At 45.7% G+C, this 16,599-nt stretch overlaps 1 protein-coding gene across 1 annotated transcript; it reads left to right on the top strand.

Annotated features, from left to right (window-relative positions):
* Positions 1-6,408: 6,408 nt before the first annotated feature.
* Positions 6,409-7,941, top strand: LOC137649358 (uncharacterized). The gene has a single exon (XM_068382341.1). It carries the CDS (start codon positions 6,409-6,411, stop codon positions 7,939-7,941), a length of 1,533 nt encoding a protein of 510 aa, XP_068238442.1.
* The last annotated feature ends 8,658 nt before the right edge of the window (positions 7,942-16,599 follow it).

Raw genomic sequence — 16,599 nt, 5'->3', positions numbered from 1 at the left:
AGGTTCCCAGATATGTTCATGGTCATGGCCAAAACACATTTGGCAACCCTGATTAAAGACTTTTATGGCTTTGTTAGGGCTAGAAAGGGGGAAGGACCTCTTCCCGAATGAAGTGGTCAAGGAGATAGTCGACAAGGCTGCCACGGAGAACAGGAATCTTCTCCAGAAGTGGGGTTTGTGGGCTAAAAGGAAGTCTTCCACGGATGAGGGTCCCCAACCGAAACGGAAGACAAAGAGGCCAAGGTTGCCCTCTCGCCCCGCAAGACAACAACAGCAACTTCCCATGGCCACGGTGCCCCAGATGGTGGCACAGCCCCAACCCACCTACCAGATGGTACCCCAGCAGATGGTGACCCAGTCACCAGCCTTCACTCCCGCCTATGAGAGGCAGACCACTACCTTTCGCCTTAAAGGTAGAGGGTCAAGTAGAGGTTCCTCTAGACGTCCCTCGAGAGTAAGAGGGGGTAGGGGAGGTCGCGGTCAAGGAGGCAAGCCGTCCGGACACAAGAAGCAATGAGATTCTTCCGGTAGGAGGAAGACTCTGACTATTCCGGGATTGCTGGATCTTCGATCCCTGGGCCCACAGCCTAATCAAGAACGGACTAGCTTGGAGATGGAAGACAGCTCAACCATCATTTCCTCAATTCTACCAAAACTCCACCCCCGCTCTGGAAGAATGTACCCAAGAATTCTTGAGCAAATGGGTGATAAGTCCATCAAATTCCAAGAAAGGCTGTTTTGTGTTCCCAAGAAGGACTCATACAAACTCAGAGTCATTCTGGATTTGTCGCCACTCAACAAGTTCATAGAAAACGACAAGTTTAGGATGCTGACCCTTCAACACATAAGGACCCTATTGCCCAAAAGGGCATACACAGTCTCCATAGACATGGCAGATGCCTATTGGCACATTCCGATCAATCGCCAACTCTCCTCCTACCTAGGATTCAGATTACAAAAAAGAAAGTACGCTTTCAGAGCCATGCCCTTCGGACTAAACATAGCCCTAAGGATCTTCACAAAGCTTGCAGATGCAGTCGTTCAACAACTACGCTTAGATGGTGTCCAGGTGCTGACCTACTTGGACGATTGGCTGGTGTTGGCAGCATCCGAGACGAAATGCATGCAAGCATCCAAGAAAGTGATCCAGTTCCTGGAACATCTGGGATTCAAGATCAACACCAAAAAGTCTCGACTATCTCCAGCTCATAAGTTTCAATGGCTAGGTATACATTGGAACTTACAGTCATATCGCCTCTCCATTCCATTAAAGAGGAGGAGAGAGATAGCAGGATCTGTCAAGAGACTACTAAATCCAACAGGATATCAAGACGCCAACAGGAGAGAGTGCTGGGCTCCCTTCAGTTTGCTTCAGTGACAGACCCAGTGCTAAGAGCGCAGCTAAAAGATGCATCAGGAGTGTGAAGAAGATACGCATCAAACGCTCGAAGAGATCTAATAAGACCAATGCCGATCCGACTATGATCACTTCTCAAGCCATGGTCGGAGGCCAGGAACCTGAAGAGGTCAGTGCCTCTGCAACCGCCTCCACCCTCAGTCATCATCCACATGGATGCATCATTGGAAGGATGGGGAGGTCACTCTCATCAACGGAAAGTTCAGGGAACTTGGTCCTCTCTATTCAAGACCTTCTACATCAACATTTTGGAGGCCATGACAGTCTTCCTCACACTGAAGAAATTGTCCCCTCGCCCTTCAGTCCACATAAGACTGATTCTGGACAGCGAGGTGATAATGAGATGCCTGAATTGTCAAGGCTCGAGATCACTTCAACTCAACCAAGTAATTTGGCCATCTTCCGCTTAGCGGAAAAGAAGAGATGGCACTTATCAGCAGTTCCCCTTCAAGGTTTCCACAATGTGACGGCGGACACTGTATCCAGACTAACGCCGATAGAATCAGAATGGTCCCTAGACGCAAGATTATTCTTCTTTATCTTACATCAAGTCCTGGAACTGCAGATCGACCTCTTCAAGACGAGCGACAACATGAAACTTCCTCGGTATATAGCCCCATACGAGGACCCTCTAGCAGCAGCAGTGGACGCCTTGTCCCTCGACTGGAACAGATGGACCAGGATTTATTTGTTCCCTCCAACCAACCTGCTGATGAAGGTCCTCAACAAGCTGAGATCTTTTCAAAGAACAGCAGCCCTAGTGGCTCCCAAGTGGCCCCAGAGCAACTGGTTCCCTCTAGTATTGGAATTGCAGCTGAGGCTGATTCCTCTGCCAGACCCAGTTCTGAATCAACAAGTACAGAAGTCGACTGTCTTTGCTTCATTACAGAAAACCCAAGACCTTCATCTCATGATTTTCTCTCCTTAGCAGTAAGGAAAAGGTTTGGGATCTCGAAAGAAAGTATAGACTTCTTAGAGGAATATAAGTCTAAATCTACCAGAAGGCAATATGAGTCGTCTTGGAAGAAGTGGGTTGCTTTTGTCAAGGCAAGAAAACCAAAAGAAATCTCAACAGATTTCTGTTTATCTTTCTTTATTCATCTTCATGAACAAGGATTAGCAGCCAACACGATAACTACGTGTAAATCTGCCTTGACTAGACCCTTGCGTTACGCTTTCCAAGTAGACTTTTCTAATGAAATCTTTAACAAGATCCCTAAGGCCTGTGCTAGGCTTAGGCCTGCAGCACCTCCAAAGCCCATTTCATGGTCCTTAGATAAGGTACTACAATTTGCCTCGATATTGGTCAACGAGAATTGCTCTCTGAAAGATTTGACACAAAAAGTTATATTCTTATTTGCCCTAGCCTCAGGGGCTAGAGTTAGTGAGATAGTGGCCCTTTCTCGGGAAGAGGGCCATATCCAGTTTACTGAAGTGAACTGAATCTCTTTCCTGACCCAACGTTTCTCGCCAAGAACGAGCTACCCACCAGGAGGTGGGGTCCCTTGAGAATCTGCCCTCTGAAGGAAGATGTCTCGCTGTGTCCAGTGGAGTGTCTAAAGGTCTATCTTCGTAGAACTTCAGACTTCAGGGGAGAACAGCTCTTTAAAGGAGAAACATCGGGCTCAAACTTATCCCTGAAACAACTAAGGGCGAAGAGTACTTACTTCATTCGCAGAGCGTATCCTGACAGTACACCCGCAGGTCATGATCCTAGGAAAATTGCTTCGTCATTGAATTTTTTCCAGCTCATGGATTTCGAGCGTGTTCGCTCGTATACTGGATGGAAGTCATCCAGAGTGTTTTTTAAGCACTACCCGAAGCAAGTGCAAGAATTAAAGAGATACATGGTGGCGGCAGGTAGTGTACTAAAACCTGTCGCTTAGTGCTGCGAGGAACAGTGAATTAATTGGGACTATAATTCTATAGGGTGTACTTGTTGGCACATTACAGTGCAACATGGTAAGTGAAATGTCATCAAGGTGACATTATGGACTATTCCAGTGTCTAAAGGTGAAGAAACATAAACTTAACACTAGTGCTGTGTGTTTTTACACAAGTGGAAATAGACAGACTTTAGTGAAATGTCATCAAGGTGACATTATGGACTATTCCAGTGTCTAAAGGTGAAGAAACATAGACTTAACACTAGTGCCGTGTGTTTTTACACAAGTGGAAATAGACAGACTTTCAGAAAAGTATTAGAAAATTATTGAATTTTCAATTTAGTGGCATGAACTTTTGTTTTCAGATAAAACAAGTATTTCTGGGTCGACCTGTGTCGCCCGGTGAAAAGGTCCTTCTTTTCACTTTTCTGATATAAATAACTTCCAAATATATCAGAGAAAGTTAAAGCATGGAATGCAGAGGTTACTACCCTCGCGCGAACACCCTTAGGGCCTCATGTATAAAGATAGGGCATGTGAAAACCACTATTCACAGGTCGTCTTCCATTTAGATAATTCCTTCGCCAACAAGGGATGAGCCGCTACAGCGGCACTAACCAAACTAATCTGAACCACTCTACCGGCGCCCGCCCCTAGCGCCATCTACTCATCCTTCTTTTGGACTCGTGTTGCGATGCTACCATTGTTTTTCTGTGTGCCCTTTTTCTTGGTTTTTTTTTATTACTTCGCCATGGCTGAAGCTCTCCTTCCACCTGCACCAATGTTAAGTACCATAGTTTGTTTTGGCATTATTTATTGCCCGGGCTTGTACGCCTTATTTACGTTTTGCGTGTGTTTTAGTGCAATCGGCTGGACGCCATACAGCGTCTTCTACGCTTCCTACATCACGCTTTGTTTACATGCCTTCAGGTAATTTTGTCATGCTAGGTTCTTCTATTAATCTTATGTTAGATTAATTGGCCTTGTGCCCTAGTTTTACAACCCCTTTTTTTTACTATTAAGTGCTTATTGAGTCGCTTCCGAGTCTGTGTTGTTACGTTAGCGAAGAATAGCGTTCGGCGTTTCATTACAGTTTAGTTCCCTACCCTAGGTAGGCTCTTCTGACTTGCTACGAGGTTACCCTTCGTGCTTAACGTTCATTTTTGGACTTGCTTGTCATTTCTATGCTAGTCTTCCGTTTGTCAGAGAGTGTCTATTTATTGCCCCTTTCGTCTATTCTTCGCTAACTTTAATTTTGAGTTCTATGTACTACTACGGACAGTTATGTTTTACATGTGTTATTGTTTTAAGGTTCGTGTTTTTATTTCTAGATCGAGCTTAGTACCCCCTATGAGTGAGAGAGGCTGGAGTTTCCCGCTTTCAGTTTTACATAACTGTCTCGGAATATTTTCCTCACAGAAGCCGGGTTTCTCCCCCTCTCTCTCTCTCCTTTGAGATTATACATTTACTTAGTTAGGTTACTTTGCTCTTTCTAGTAGGCTAGTGTTTTATTATTTTACGTAGGCCCTGTCGTGTTAGAGTCTCCCCATTTAGGTTAGTTTCACTTGGCCTGCTCTCGAGCCGCCATCTTGTTCCCCCTCTCCCTCATAGTCCCACCCTACCCTGCTCCGGCCTGGGCATCTTGGGTCTGGACCCCGTTTACCTGGAGCTCCGCCATGGTTTTCCGTTAACGTACTTGAGCTGGGAACACATTACTTACCTATTTTACTTCGGTGCTCCCCTTCGACTGGGAAGCCATCCCCTCGTTGGCCTTCAGCACCTTTGACTCCGGGGCTACGACCCCTTCACACGACAAACCCCTTCCTTCATGTTATTTCTCCGCCCCCCCTTATAACTCCAGTAGGTTACCTACCGGAGATCATTACCGGAGAACATTTATATATATCAAGGGCCACATCTCCCTGGAACTCCGTCGCACTACGGAGTTCTCCATTTTTACGACACTATGCCTAACTTATTATGGTTCAACAGTAATTACTTAGGAGCTCCGGTGCCTTGTGAATTCACCGATCCTGGAACTCCGGCGCTCTACGGAGATTTCCATCTTTACGTCACTATGCCTAATTCAATCTAGTTCATACAGTAATTATGTAGGAGCTCCGGTTCCTTATGAATTTCCCGAACCTACTAACACACATGATACAGACTCCTCCCTTGGTCTTAGCTCTACGCATGCCAACTTTCTCTCTTACTTTTTAGGTTAAGTTAGAATGTTTTCGGGAGTTGATGTACTTATATACTCTTTTATATTACAGAAAGTCCGCTGTGCCTCCAAAGGTTGCTCGGCGACGTTTGCGGATCCGGTGGGCCACGACGTCTGCCGGTCCCACGCTCACTGCGCGATATCCTTCGCCCGGGAAACAGGCCAAACCTCATATATGGTCTAGTTCCCAGAGTCCTGTTTGCTCTGCTATGAGCTCTCTTCCATCCTCCTCAATGATGAGGTAAGATTTCTCAATATTACCGTTTATATACTTGTTATTTTGGTTTTGGGATTTCTTCGATCATGGACGAGTAAATAATTTTTTCGTAACCTGAGTCTGTTACTTCACCCATTCCTTTCTACTTCTAACTCTACCCTCCTCTTTCAGGCTGATGAGGATTCCATCAAGGCGGCCAAGCCCAGCCTCCGGACATGGGTTTCGGGGTTCGGCAGAAACGCCCCTCAAGGCTGCCCTTACATGCTGGACGGGGACATGGCCTCCCGGCTTTTCCTAGGATCCCCGTCGTCTGCTGTACCCATCGAAGACGCTACACCGCTCATCGAGGCGATTAGATCAGCCTTACCCGCTTCTGAGGAACACCAACTTTCCGGCGATGTCTCAGCTATGGATATCCACCTCGAGTCGATGGATGAAGAGGTAAGTGGTGTAGAGGATCTGGCAGACTTTTCTTTCTTCTCCTTCTCCTTCCTCTTCCTTCCTGGGCTTTGACAAGCCCTCAGCTTCGCCTTGGGAGGGATCCTTATCGGTCCGTCCCAAAGTTAAACCTTTAAAGAAACCAAAGAACAAACCTATTACGTCATCTACGCCTCCAGCCTTATCCCCGGTCCCCGGACCTTCCACCTCCGCCAACATCCCAGCAATGTCAAAATCCCCTCCTTCTTCTAAAGGACTGAAGGGTAAGTCCGCTAAAGCCAAGGCATCGGCTCCGGTTGGTCATTCTGACCCCTATCTGGCTACTCTTTTGTCAATGGTCCAAGAGATGGTGAACACAGGGCTAGAGAAACACTCAGAGAGGGTGGACACAAGGCTAGAGAAGCACTCGGCTGTAATGATGGAGCTTAAAGATATGGTCGCTAGCCTTCTCCGTTCTGGATCTCACCCAGCTCCGCCCGTAGGCCCTGACACCTCTAAGCTGCCGCCGTTCGATAAGAACAACCCTTGGCGGTTTGCTCGGCATGCTCCGTACCTGGATGGCACCTTGACTCTCGAGGGATTAGGTACGCGCCCTTTGGAGAACCTGGAGTTCTACCCCCCTGACCTCCAGTTTCCTTTCAACGGGTTCGTTCGCCCGAGGGAACATGCGCTAGTCAGAATGGACAAGGTGCCTAAGGAAACAGTAATCTTTCCAAAAGAGCAAGCCCAAGCTCGTACCCTTTCAGAATGGGGCTGCATTAATTCTAAATTGACCCCTCATAAAGGTTCATATACGATTCTTACCTCACCCTTGAATGTTCCTGCTCCTCTCACTGACAAAGTAGCGGAGTTAACAGTTCAAGCCTTTAAGGACGGCCTCCCTATGCCAACCCTTAAGGAGACGGACCCCACCTCTCTCCTCATGCCAGCTCCAAACGACTTTTGGTGGGATGCTCCGACCACCTTCACGGTGGGTAAACTAGATCCAGACTGTGCCTCCTCCCTCTTTTCAGAGAGACTCCCCAAACTCCCGGATCACTTGCTGAAAGCGGAGTTTGAGACGAGGAATAGACTAGCGAGATCCCTTAACTCGCTTGCATCCTCGGAATTGATAGCCTCCCTGTATAGCGAAGAACCAGTCTTTCGGGTACTGGCGAAGAGTCTCCTGCAGACAATTCAGTTAGACCTGCATGATTTCTGTACCACGAGAACCATCTGCAGGAAATATGTTCTGGCGGGGGTTTCTATTAGGCACGAGCCTAATAGGCATATTACCTCTTCCTGTTGGGGTAAATCTCTTTTCCCACAAGAAGAGGTGGATAAAGTCCTCCAGGACGCTGCCAGAGCTAACCAGAACCTTCAAGTCAGGTGGGGCCTCTCTAACAAATGCAAGTTTGAACCTGTGATGAGGCAGCCATTCAATAAAAGAAAGCAGAGATTTTATTCTCCCTATAAACATGGTCGTGGCCAACATCGCCAATCTCCGGTTTCACAGACTTCGACCCCGTCTACCTCCAAATCCACCCCTCCTCAACAGATCGTGTTTGTTCCGGCTCCTCAAGGCGCCCAACCTGCTTCCATGGCTACATGGATAACCTCCCCTGCATTCAATCAAGCTTTTGAAGCCTCCGGATCCTTTCGAGGATACCCTAGGCAGCCCGGAAGCAACAGGGCTAGAGGTCAGTTCCGTCAACGAGGCGGACCTAGAGCCAGAGGTTCCAGAGGAGGTAGAGGAGTGAAATTTAACCCCAATCAGTGAGACGGATCAGGTAGGAGGGAGACTATAACGGTTTCGAGATCAATGGACCTTCAGTCCTTGGGCCCACAGTATAGTCTCCAAAGGTCTGGGCTGGAAGTGGTCACAAAGTTCTCCACCTCCAACAGTAACCTTCTTTCAGAAGCCCACTCCCCTTCTGGAAGAGTACACGAAAGATCTCTTAAAGAAGAAAGCCATAAAGAGAATACGGAAATTGAAATTTCAAGGACGCCTGTTCACGGTTCTGAAAAAGAATTCGACGACCTTAAGAGTAGTTCTGGACCTTTCCAAACTGAATTCCTACATTCTCTGCGACAGGTTCCGCATGTTGACTGTCTCTCAGGTGCGGACCTTACTTTCCCGTGGGGCCGTCACCACCTCTATCGATCTTACCGACGCCTATTATCACGTCACAGTGGCAAGGAACTTCTCTCCCTACCTAGGCTTCCGCCTAGGCAAGAAGTCCAACGCATTCAAAGTGATGCCATTCGGCCTCAACATTGCCCCCAGGATATTCACGATATTACCTGGACGACTGGCTCATTTGGGCACAAACAGTTCAGGAATGCCACAATGCTACAGCCAAAGTGGTTCAGTTCCTACGCAAGGTGGGCTTTCAGGTCAACTTAAAGAAATCACGTCTACAACCCGCAAGTCAATTCGATTGGCTAGGCATTCACTGGGACCTCACAGAGCACAAACTATCTCTTCCCCCCAAAAAGGTCAAAGAGATAGCTTCAAAAACAAAACTGTTCATCAAGAACAAACAGGTGTCAAGACGAGCCTTAGAAAGAGTGCTCGGCTTACTACAATTCGCCTCAGTAACAGACGTCTTACTAAAAGCCAAACTCAAAGACATCAACCGAGTTTGGAAGAAGAGAGTAACAATTCGGCTAAGGGACAAAATCTCAACGATCCCCTCAATACTAATAAAGAGACTCCGGCCATGGTCGAAACCAGAGAATCTATCCAAATCAGTTCCTCTGCAGTTTCCCTGCCCCCCCCCCCTCAAGTGTCGATTCACACAGACGCGTCTCTCAGTGGCTGGGGGGCTACTCCCAACAACAGATGTTTCAGCGGTGGTTCACTGCATAAACAGAGGCGGATCAAAATATCCCAACCTGAATCAGATCCTGGTAATGATTTTCACTTTGGCAAAGGAAAGGAACTGGTTCCTGTCAGCCACACACCTGGCAGGAGTCCAGAACGTTATAGTGGACGCCTTATCCAGGACGAAACCACTGGAATCGGAATGGTCTCTGGACATAAATTCCTTCCGGTGGATATCCAGACTAGTTCCGGGTCTCCAAGTAGACTTGTTTGTGACGCACCTCAACCGCAAACTTCCTTGCTATGTAGCCCCCAACCTGGACCCTCAGGCTTATGCCACAGACGCATTAACCCAGGACTGGAACTGCTGGAAGAAGATCTACCTATTCCCTCTGATGAATCTCCGCCCCTTCCGGATTCCACACCCCAAGTTGACACTAGTTGTCCAAACTCAGACTGTGTCAGATTCCTCAAGAATAGCACAAACCCTAAATTTGTGGATTTCATGAAATTTGCAGCCCACAAGGATGCAAATATCGACCCGGACAATGTCCTCTTTATAGAATCGGACAAAAGGGACTCAACGCTTAGGCAATATGACTCGGCTGTTAAGAAACTAGCAGAATTTCTAAAGAATTCAGACGATACCCAAATGACCCCTAACTTGGCCATCTCGTTTTTTAGGTCCCTGTTTGACAAGGGCCTGGCCGCTAGTACTATCACTACAATTAAATCAGCCCTGAAAAAGATTTTTCAAGTGGGCTTCCATATTAACCTAGCGGATTCATATTTTTCATCCATTCCAAAAGCCTGTGCTAGGCTTAGACCTTCTGTTCGTCCACAAAAGGTCTCATGGTTTTTAAACGATGTCTTAAAGCTAGCTTCAGACACCGATAACGAATCCTGCTCTTACATTTCGCTTCTTAGGAAGACCCTGTTTCTTACAGCCATGGCCTCAGGTGCCAGAATTTCAGAATTAGCAGCTCTCTCCCGTAATCCTGAAAATCTAGAATTCCTTCCATCAGGAGAAGTACTACTATCCCCAGACAGAGCTTTCCTAGCTAAAAGTGAGGACCCTCAAAATAGATGGTCTCCTTGGAAGATTATCCCTCTTCCACTTGATGCTTCTCTGTGTCCAGTTGTGACTCTTCAGGCCTTTGTAGCTAGAACTGCTACACGCTCATCTGGTCCCTTGTTTGTTAGGGAACAAGGAGGTGCTATCTCCACCCAAGGTATTAGACAGCAAATACTTTACTTCATCGAGCAGGCTAACCTGGAATCCTTTTCACATGCACATGATATCCGAGCAATAGCAACCTCCATCAATTATTTCCAAAATATGGATTTCGATGAACTTAAAAAGTATACAGGTTGGAAATCTCCTATTGTTTTTAAACGCCACTATTTAAAGAACTTACAGGCCCTAAAATTTCCTACTATCGCAGCTGGGAGTGTCATCTCCCCAGAGTAATCTCTTACCTTTCTTCCTTTTTCGTCCAACTCTCTTCCTTCTCTCTCCTACCTGCCACTCTCTCCACGATGCCTCTCACCTCATTGGATTAGATTTAGCCCCATATCTCTAGTTATGTCATTGTTGCCTTGTTAATGTTGGTTGCTTACCTTTTGAAATGTATATAGCCTTATCCTCAGGTATTCATACCGTTTGCCATTTTATTTTATTATTCATATTATGATTATACTGTATTACTTTGCTTTGTTCCATTCATAACATTTCTACTATTTTATACCTAAGGCTTTTGAGATTTGTGATTGTTGTATTACATTTCTTTATTTGTTTATGCGGTATTAGTTTACTTTGTCCCATTCATAGCATTTTTACTATTTTTATACTTAAGGTTTTTGGGAATTGTGTTTGTTGTATTACATTTCTTTATTTAATATAGTAACCTCCACTTGTACATGACGTTTTTACTTTACCTTTTTGATTCTTATGGGCTTGGAAGGCATTCTCTGGTATATTTTCACCGGGCGATACAGGTCGACCCAGAAAAGGGATTTTGACGAAGGAAAAATCTATTTCTGGGGAAATACCTGTGTCGCCCGGTGAAACCCTTCCCTGTTTTTCCCCGTCCCTTTCCTTTCCAAGCCATTTTTCATACAGAAGGATGTGTAGATGGCGCTAGAGGCGGGCGTCGGTGGGGTGGTTCAGGTTGGTTTGGTTAGTGCCGCTGTAGCGGCTCATCCCTTATTGGCGAAGGAATTATCTAAATGGAAGACGACCTGTGAATAGTGGTTTTCACAAGCCCTATCTTTATACACGAGGCCCTAAGGGTGTTCGCGCGAGGGTAGTAACCTCCGCATTCCATGCTTTAACTTTCTCTGGTATATTTGGAAGTTATTTATATCAGAAAAGTGACAAGAAGGACCTTTTCACCGGGCGTCACAGGTATCTCCCTAGAAATAGATTTTTCCTTCGTCAAAATCCCTTTTTTGATCTAGCCTGTATTTTCTGTTTATTAAATTTTATTCGCTTGCATTTTTTATGTCATTATGAAATGTATGCTGAAATACTATTTATTGATTGCCAATAAATATCTGATTGTTTTTTGCGTCTTATTTCGCCCCAAACATATATAAGTAAAGTTATGTATGAGCATTACTTTTTTATTCCTTATTATTCTGCATAATAACATTGAACAACTGTAGTAACTTTGTTCCTAAATGTATACAAACCTTTTTTGCCCATGCTTACCTTGTTTCGACATGGATATAAACTTATCTGTTGTGGTATACAGCTGAGTTGATATACCTTAGATGCTATGGTGGCTTATGTGAACCTTTGTTCGTTTTGAAAATACAAACTTTGGCTAAAGGCATACAGCTAGACCTGTATGCCCCTTTGGTTGCTAGGTTGGTCATATGAAATATGCAACCTTCAAGACTTTTTCCCGAGTCTAGATTGACTCTTCCGTGTAGGGGGCAGGAAGCACTAACATAGTTCATGATTAGAAGCAATGACGTATAACGGTAACGTCATAGGTCTCTAAGGTCTAAGTGACCAAGGATATATTGTCTTGAGGTTAAGGCATGATTTGAAAATCCATGGATACATTAATGCTGTGGTAAACTTCCATCAGGACGACATGGCCTGAGCCAAAAAAAACGAATTTTGAGCGAAGCTAAAAATCTAATTTTGGGTGAGATAGCCATGTCTTCCTGATGGACCTGCCATCCTTTCTATGAAAGGCCTTGGCAGGATCCCTCCCAATAATACTGTATCTGTAGCACCGGTTCAACGCTACAAGGAATAAAGATGGTGGCGCCATCTGAGTACTCAAACAGTAACGGAGGAAGGGAACCTTATTAACGGCTCCTCTTTTATTTTGCCACTTTTCCTCCTCGAAGCGTAAATACTATGCGGGCTGCATGTTGCTATGTGGCGTGTCAAGAATACATCCCCTGATATTATGCGATATCCTTAAGGAAGACCTTAAGGATATTCGTGCCAGGAGTTAGAATTCTGGAGACCTTAAGTTAAATTCTCTGGGAATGTCACTGTAGTCAAATATACCCTAGGAAGCTACTTAAAGGAACCTTCCATCAGGACGACATGGCTATCTCACCCAAAAAGGGATTTTGACGAAGGAAAAATCTATTTTTGGGGAGATACCTGTGACGCCCGGTGAAAAGGTCCTTCTTGTCACTTTTCTGATATAAATACTTCCAAATATACCAGAGAAAGTTAAAGCATGGAATGCAGAGGTTACTACCCTCGCGCGAGCTCCCTAAGGGCTTCGTGTATAAAGATTGGGCGTGTGAAAACCACTATTCACTGGTCGTCTTCCATTTAGATAATTCCTTCACCAATAAGGGATGAGCCGCTACAGCGGCACTAACCAAACCAACCTGATCCACTCCACCGACGCCTGACCCGAGCGCCATCTACACATCCTTCTGTATGAGATGGCTTGGAAAGGAAAGGGACGGGGAAAAAACAGGGAAGGGTTTCACCGGGCGTCACAGGTATTTAGCCAGAAATAGATTTTCCTTCGTCAAAATCCCTTTTCTGGGTCGACCTGTGACGCCCGGTGAAAATATACCAGAGAATCCCTTCCAAGCCCATAAATCAAAAGAGGTTAAATTAAAAACGTCATGTACAAGTGGAAGTTACTATAATATTAAGGAACGTAATATAACATACACAATTACCAAAAACCTTAGGTGTAAAAAGAAAATTGCCATAAATGGGACATAGTAAAGAATACTGTACAAACAAAATAAAGTAATGTAATACAATCATCACAAAACCCAAAAGCCTTAAGTAGCTAAAAATGTAGTAATGCTATGAATGGCATAAGACAAAGTAATACAGAATAATCAATATGCCTAATAAAATAACATGGCAAACTGTACGAATACCCAAGGGTAAGGCTATAAACTATCCAAAAGGAAAGCAACCAACATTAACAAGGCAACAATGACATAACGTTAGATATGGGGCTAAACAAATCCACCGAGGTGAGAGGCATCGTGGTGGGAGTGGCAGGTAGGAGGGAGAAGGAAGAGAGTTGGACGAAAAGGAAGAAAGGTAAGAGATTATTCAGGGGAGATGACACTCCCAGCTGCAATAGTAGGGAATTTAAGGGCCTGTAAGTTCTTTAAATAGTGGCGTTTGAAAACCATAGGGGATTTCCAACCCGTGTACTTTTTAAGGTCATCAAAATCCATGTTCTGGAAATAGTTGATGGAGGTTGCTACAGCCCGGATATCATGTGCATGTGGAAAGGATTCCAGGTTAGCTTGCTTGATAAAGTAAAGGATTTGCTGTCTGATGCCTTGGATGGAGATAGTACCTCCTTGTTCCCTGACAAAAAAGGGGCCAGACGAGCGTGTGACAGTCCTAGCTAAAAAGGCCCGAAGTGTAACAACTGGACACAGAGAAGCATCCTGGGATAGAGGAACAATTTTCCAAGAGGACCATCTATTTTGTGGGTCCTCATTTTTAGCTAGGAAAGCTCTATCTGGAGAGAGTAGGACTTCTCCTGACAGAAGGAAATCTAGGTTTTCAGGATTATGGGAGAGAGCTGCTAATTCTGAAATTCTGGCACCTGAGGCCATGGCTGTAAGAAACAGGGTCTTCCTAAGAAGCGAAATGTAGGAGCAGGATTCGTTATCGGTGTCTGATGCTAGCTTTAAGACGTCGTTCAGAAACCATGAGATCTTTTGTGGACGAATAGAAGGTCTAAGCCTAGCACAGGCTTTTGGATTGGATGAAAAATATGAATCTGCTAGGTTAATATGGAAGCCCACCTGAAAAATCTTTTTCAGGGCTGATTTAATAGTGGTGATAGTACTAGCGGCTAGGCCCTTGTTAAATAGGGACCTAAAAAACGAAATGGCCAAGTTAGGGGTCATTCGGGTATCGTCTGAATTCTTTTGAAATTCTGCTAGTTTCTTAACAGCCGAATCATATTGCCTAAGTGTTGAGTCCCTCTTGTCTGATTCGATAAAGAGGACATTTTCCAGGTCGATGTTTGCATCCCTGTGGGCTGCAAATTTCATGAAATCCACAAAGTTAGGGTTTGTGCTATTCTTGAGGAATCTGACACAGTCTGTGTTTGGACCACTTGTGTCAGCTCGGGGTATGGGATCCGGAAGGGGTGAAGTTTCAACTCTAGAAGGAGAGGAAACCAATAGCTCTTTGGCCAGTTTGGTGCCACCAAAGCTACGGCTTCTTTGAATGAGCACAGTTTGGGCAAAACTTTCATCAGAAGATTCACCGGAGGGAATAGGTAAATCTTCTTCCAATGGTTCCAGTCCAGGGTTCATGCGTCCATGGCATAAGCCTGAGGGTCCAGGTTTGGGGCCACATAGCAAGGAAGCTTGTGGTTGAGTTGTGTCGCGAACAAGTCTACCTGGAGACCCGGAACCAGCCTGGATATCCACCGGAATGAATTCATGTCTAGGGACCATTCTGATTCCAGTGGTTTCGTCCTGGATAGGGCGTCCGCTATAACCTTCTGGACTCCTGCCAGGTGAGTGGCTGACAGAAACCAGTTCTTTTCGGTTGCTAAGGTGAAAATCATTACCAGGATCTGATTCAGGTTAGGAGATTTTGATCCGCCTCTGTTTATGCAGTGGACTACTGCCGTGCTGTCTGAGACTATCTTGATATGAGTTGTCTTTGGAGGGGATAGCCGTTTTAAGGTTAGGAATACCGCCATGGCCTCCAACACGTTTATGTGGAACTGTTTCATAGTGGGGGACCAGGAGTCCTGAAACATCTGGTGTTGAGGGTAGCCCCCCAACCACTGAGAGACGCGTCTGTGTGAATCGTCACTCGGGGAGGGGGAAACTGCAGAGGAACCGATTTGGATAGGTTCTCTGGTTTTGACCATGGCCGGAGTCTTCTTATCAATACTGAGGGGATCGTTGATATTTTGTCTCTTAGGCAAGTTGTTGCTCTCTTCCTTCAAACTCGGTTGATGTCCTTGGCTTTTAGTAAGAGGTCTGTTACTGAGGCGAATTGAAGTAAGCCAAGAACCCTTTCTAAGACTCTTCTTGACACCTGTTTGTTTTTGATGAACCGTTTTGTCTTTGACGCTATCTCTTTTACCTTTTTGGGGGGAAGAGATAGTCTGTGATTTGTGAGGTCCCAGTGAATGCCTAGCCATTCAAATTGGCTTGCTGGTTGTAGGCGTGATTTCTGCAAGTTGACTTGAAATCCCAGTTTGTGTAGGAACTGAACCACCTTGATTGTAACCTTGTGGCATTCCTGAACTGTCTGTGCCCAAATGAGCCAGTCGTCCAGATAAGCTATCAGCATAATTCCCTGGCTCCTGAGCTGTTCTAACACCGTCTCCCCCAACTTCGTAAATATTCTGGGGGCGATGTTGAGGCCGAACGGCATCACCTTGAACGCGTAGGATTTCTTGCCTAGGCGGAAGCCGAGGAAGGGGGAGAAGTTTCTTGCCACCGGGACGTGATAATAGGCGTCGGTAAGATCGATAGAGGTGGTGACGGCCCCACGGGGAAGTAAGGTCCGCACCTGAGAGACAGTCAGCGTACGGAACCTGTCGCAAAGAATGTAAGAATTCAATTTCGACAGGTCCAGAACTACTCTCAAAGCGTTCTAATTCTTTTTCAGAACCGTGAACAGGCGTCCTTGAAATTTCAATGTTCGCACTCTCTTTATTGATTTCTTCTTTAGTAGGTCTTTCGTGTACTCCTCTAGGATTGGAGTGGGCTTCTGGAAGAAGTTCACTGTTGGGGGTGGGGAACCCTGTGACCACTTCCAGCCCAGGCCTTTGGAGACTATACTGTGGGCCCAAGGACTGAAGGTCCATTGGTCTCGAAACCGGTATAGTCTCCCTCCTACCTGATCCATCTCATTGGTTGGGGTTAAATTTCGCCCCTCTTCCTCCTCGGGAACCTCTGGCTCTAGGTCCGCCTCGTTGACAGAACTGACCTCTAGCTCTGTTGCTTCCGGGCTGCCTAGGGTATCCTCGAAAGGACCCTGAGGCTTCGAAAGCTTGATTGAAAGCACGGGAGGTCATCCATGTGGCCATAGAAGCAGGTTGGGTACCTTGAGGGGCCAAAACAAACACGATCTGTTGAGGAGGGGCGGCCTTGGAGGTAGATGGAGTTGAA

The sequence above is a fragment of the Palaemon carinicauda genome, chromosome 11, assembly GCF_036898095.1.
Source record: "Palaemon carinicauda isolate YSFRI2023 chromosome 11, ASM3689809v2, whole genome shotgun sequence".
In the NCBI taxonomy this organism is placed as follows: Eukaryota; Metazoa; Arthropoda; class Malacostraca; order Decapoda; family Palaemonidae; genus Palaemon; species Palaemon carinicauda.
This window is presented reverse-complemented; position numbering and strand designations above follow the sequence as displayed.

Coding starts and splice junctions, on each gene's coding strand:
- LOC137649358 (XM_068382341.1), top strand. CDS start 6,409: ATGTCAAAATCCCCTCCTTCTTCTAAAGGACTGAAGGGTAAGTCCGCT.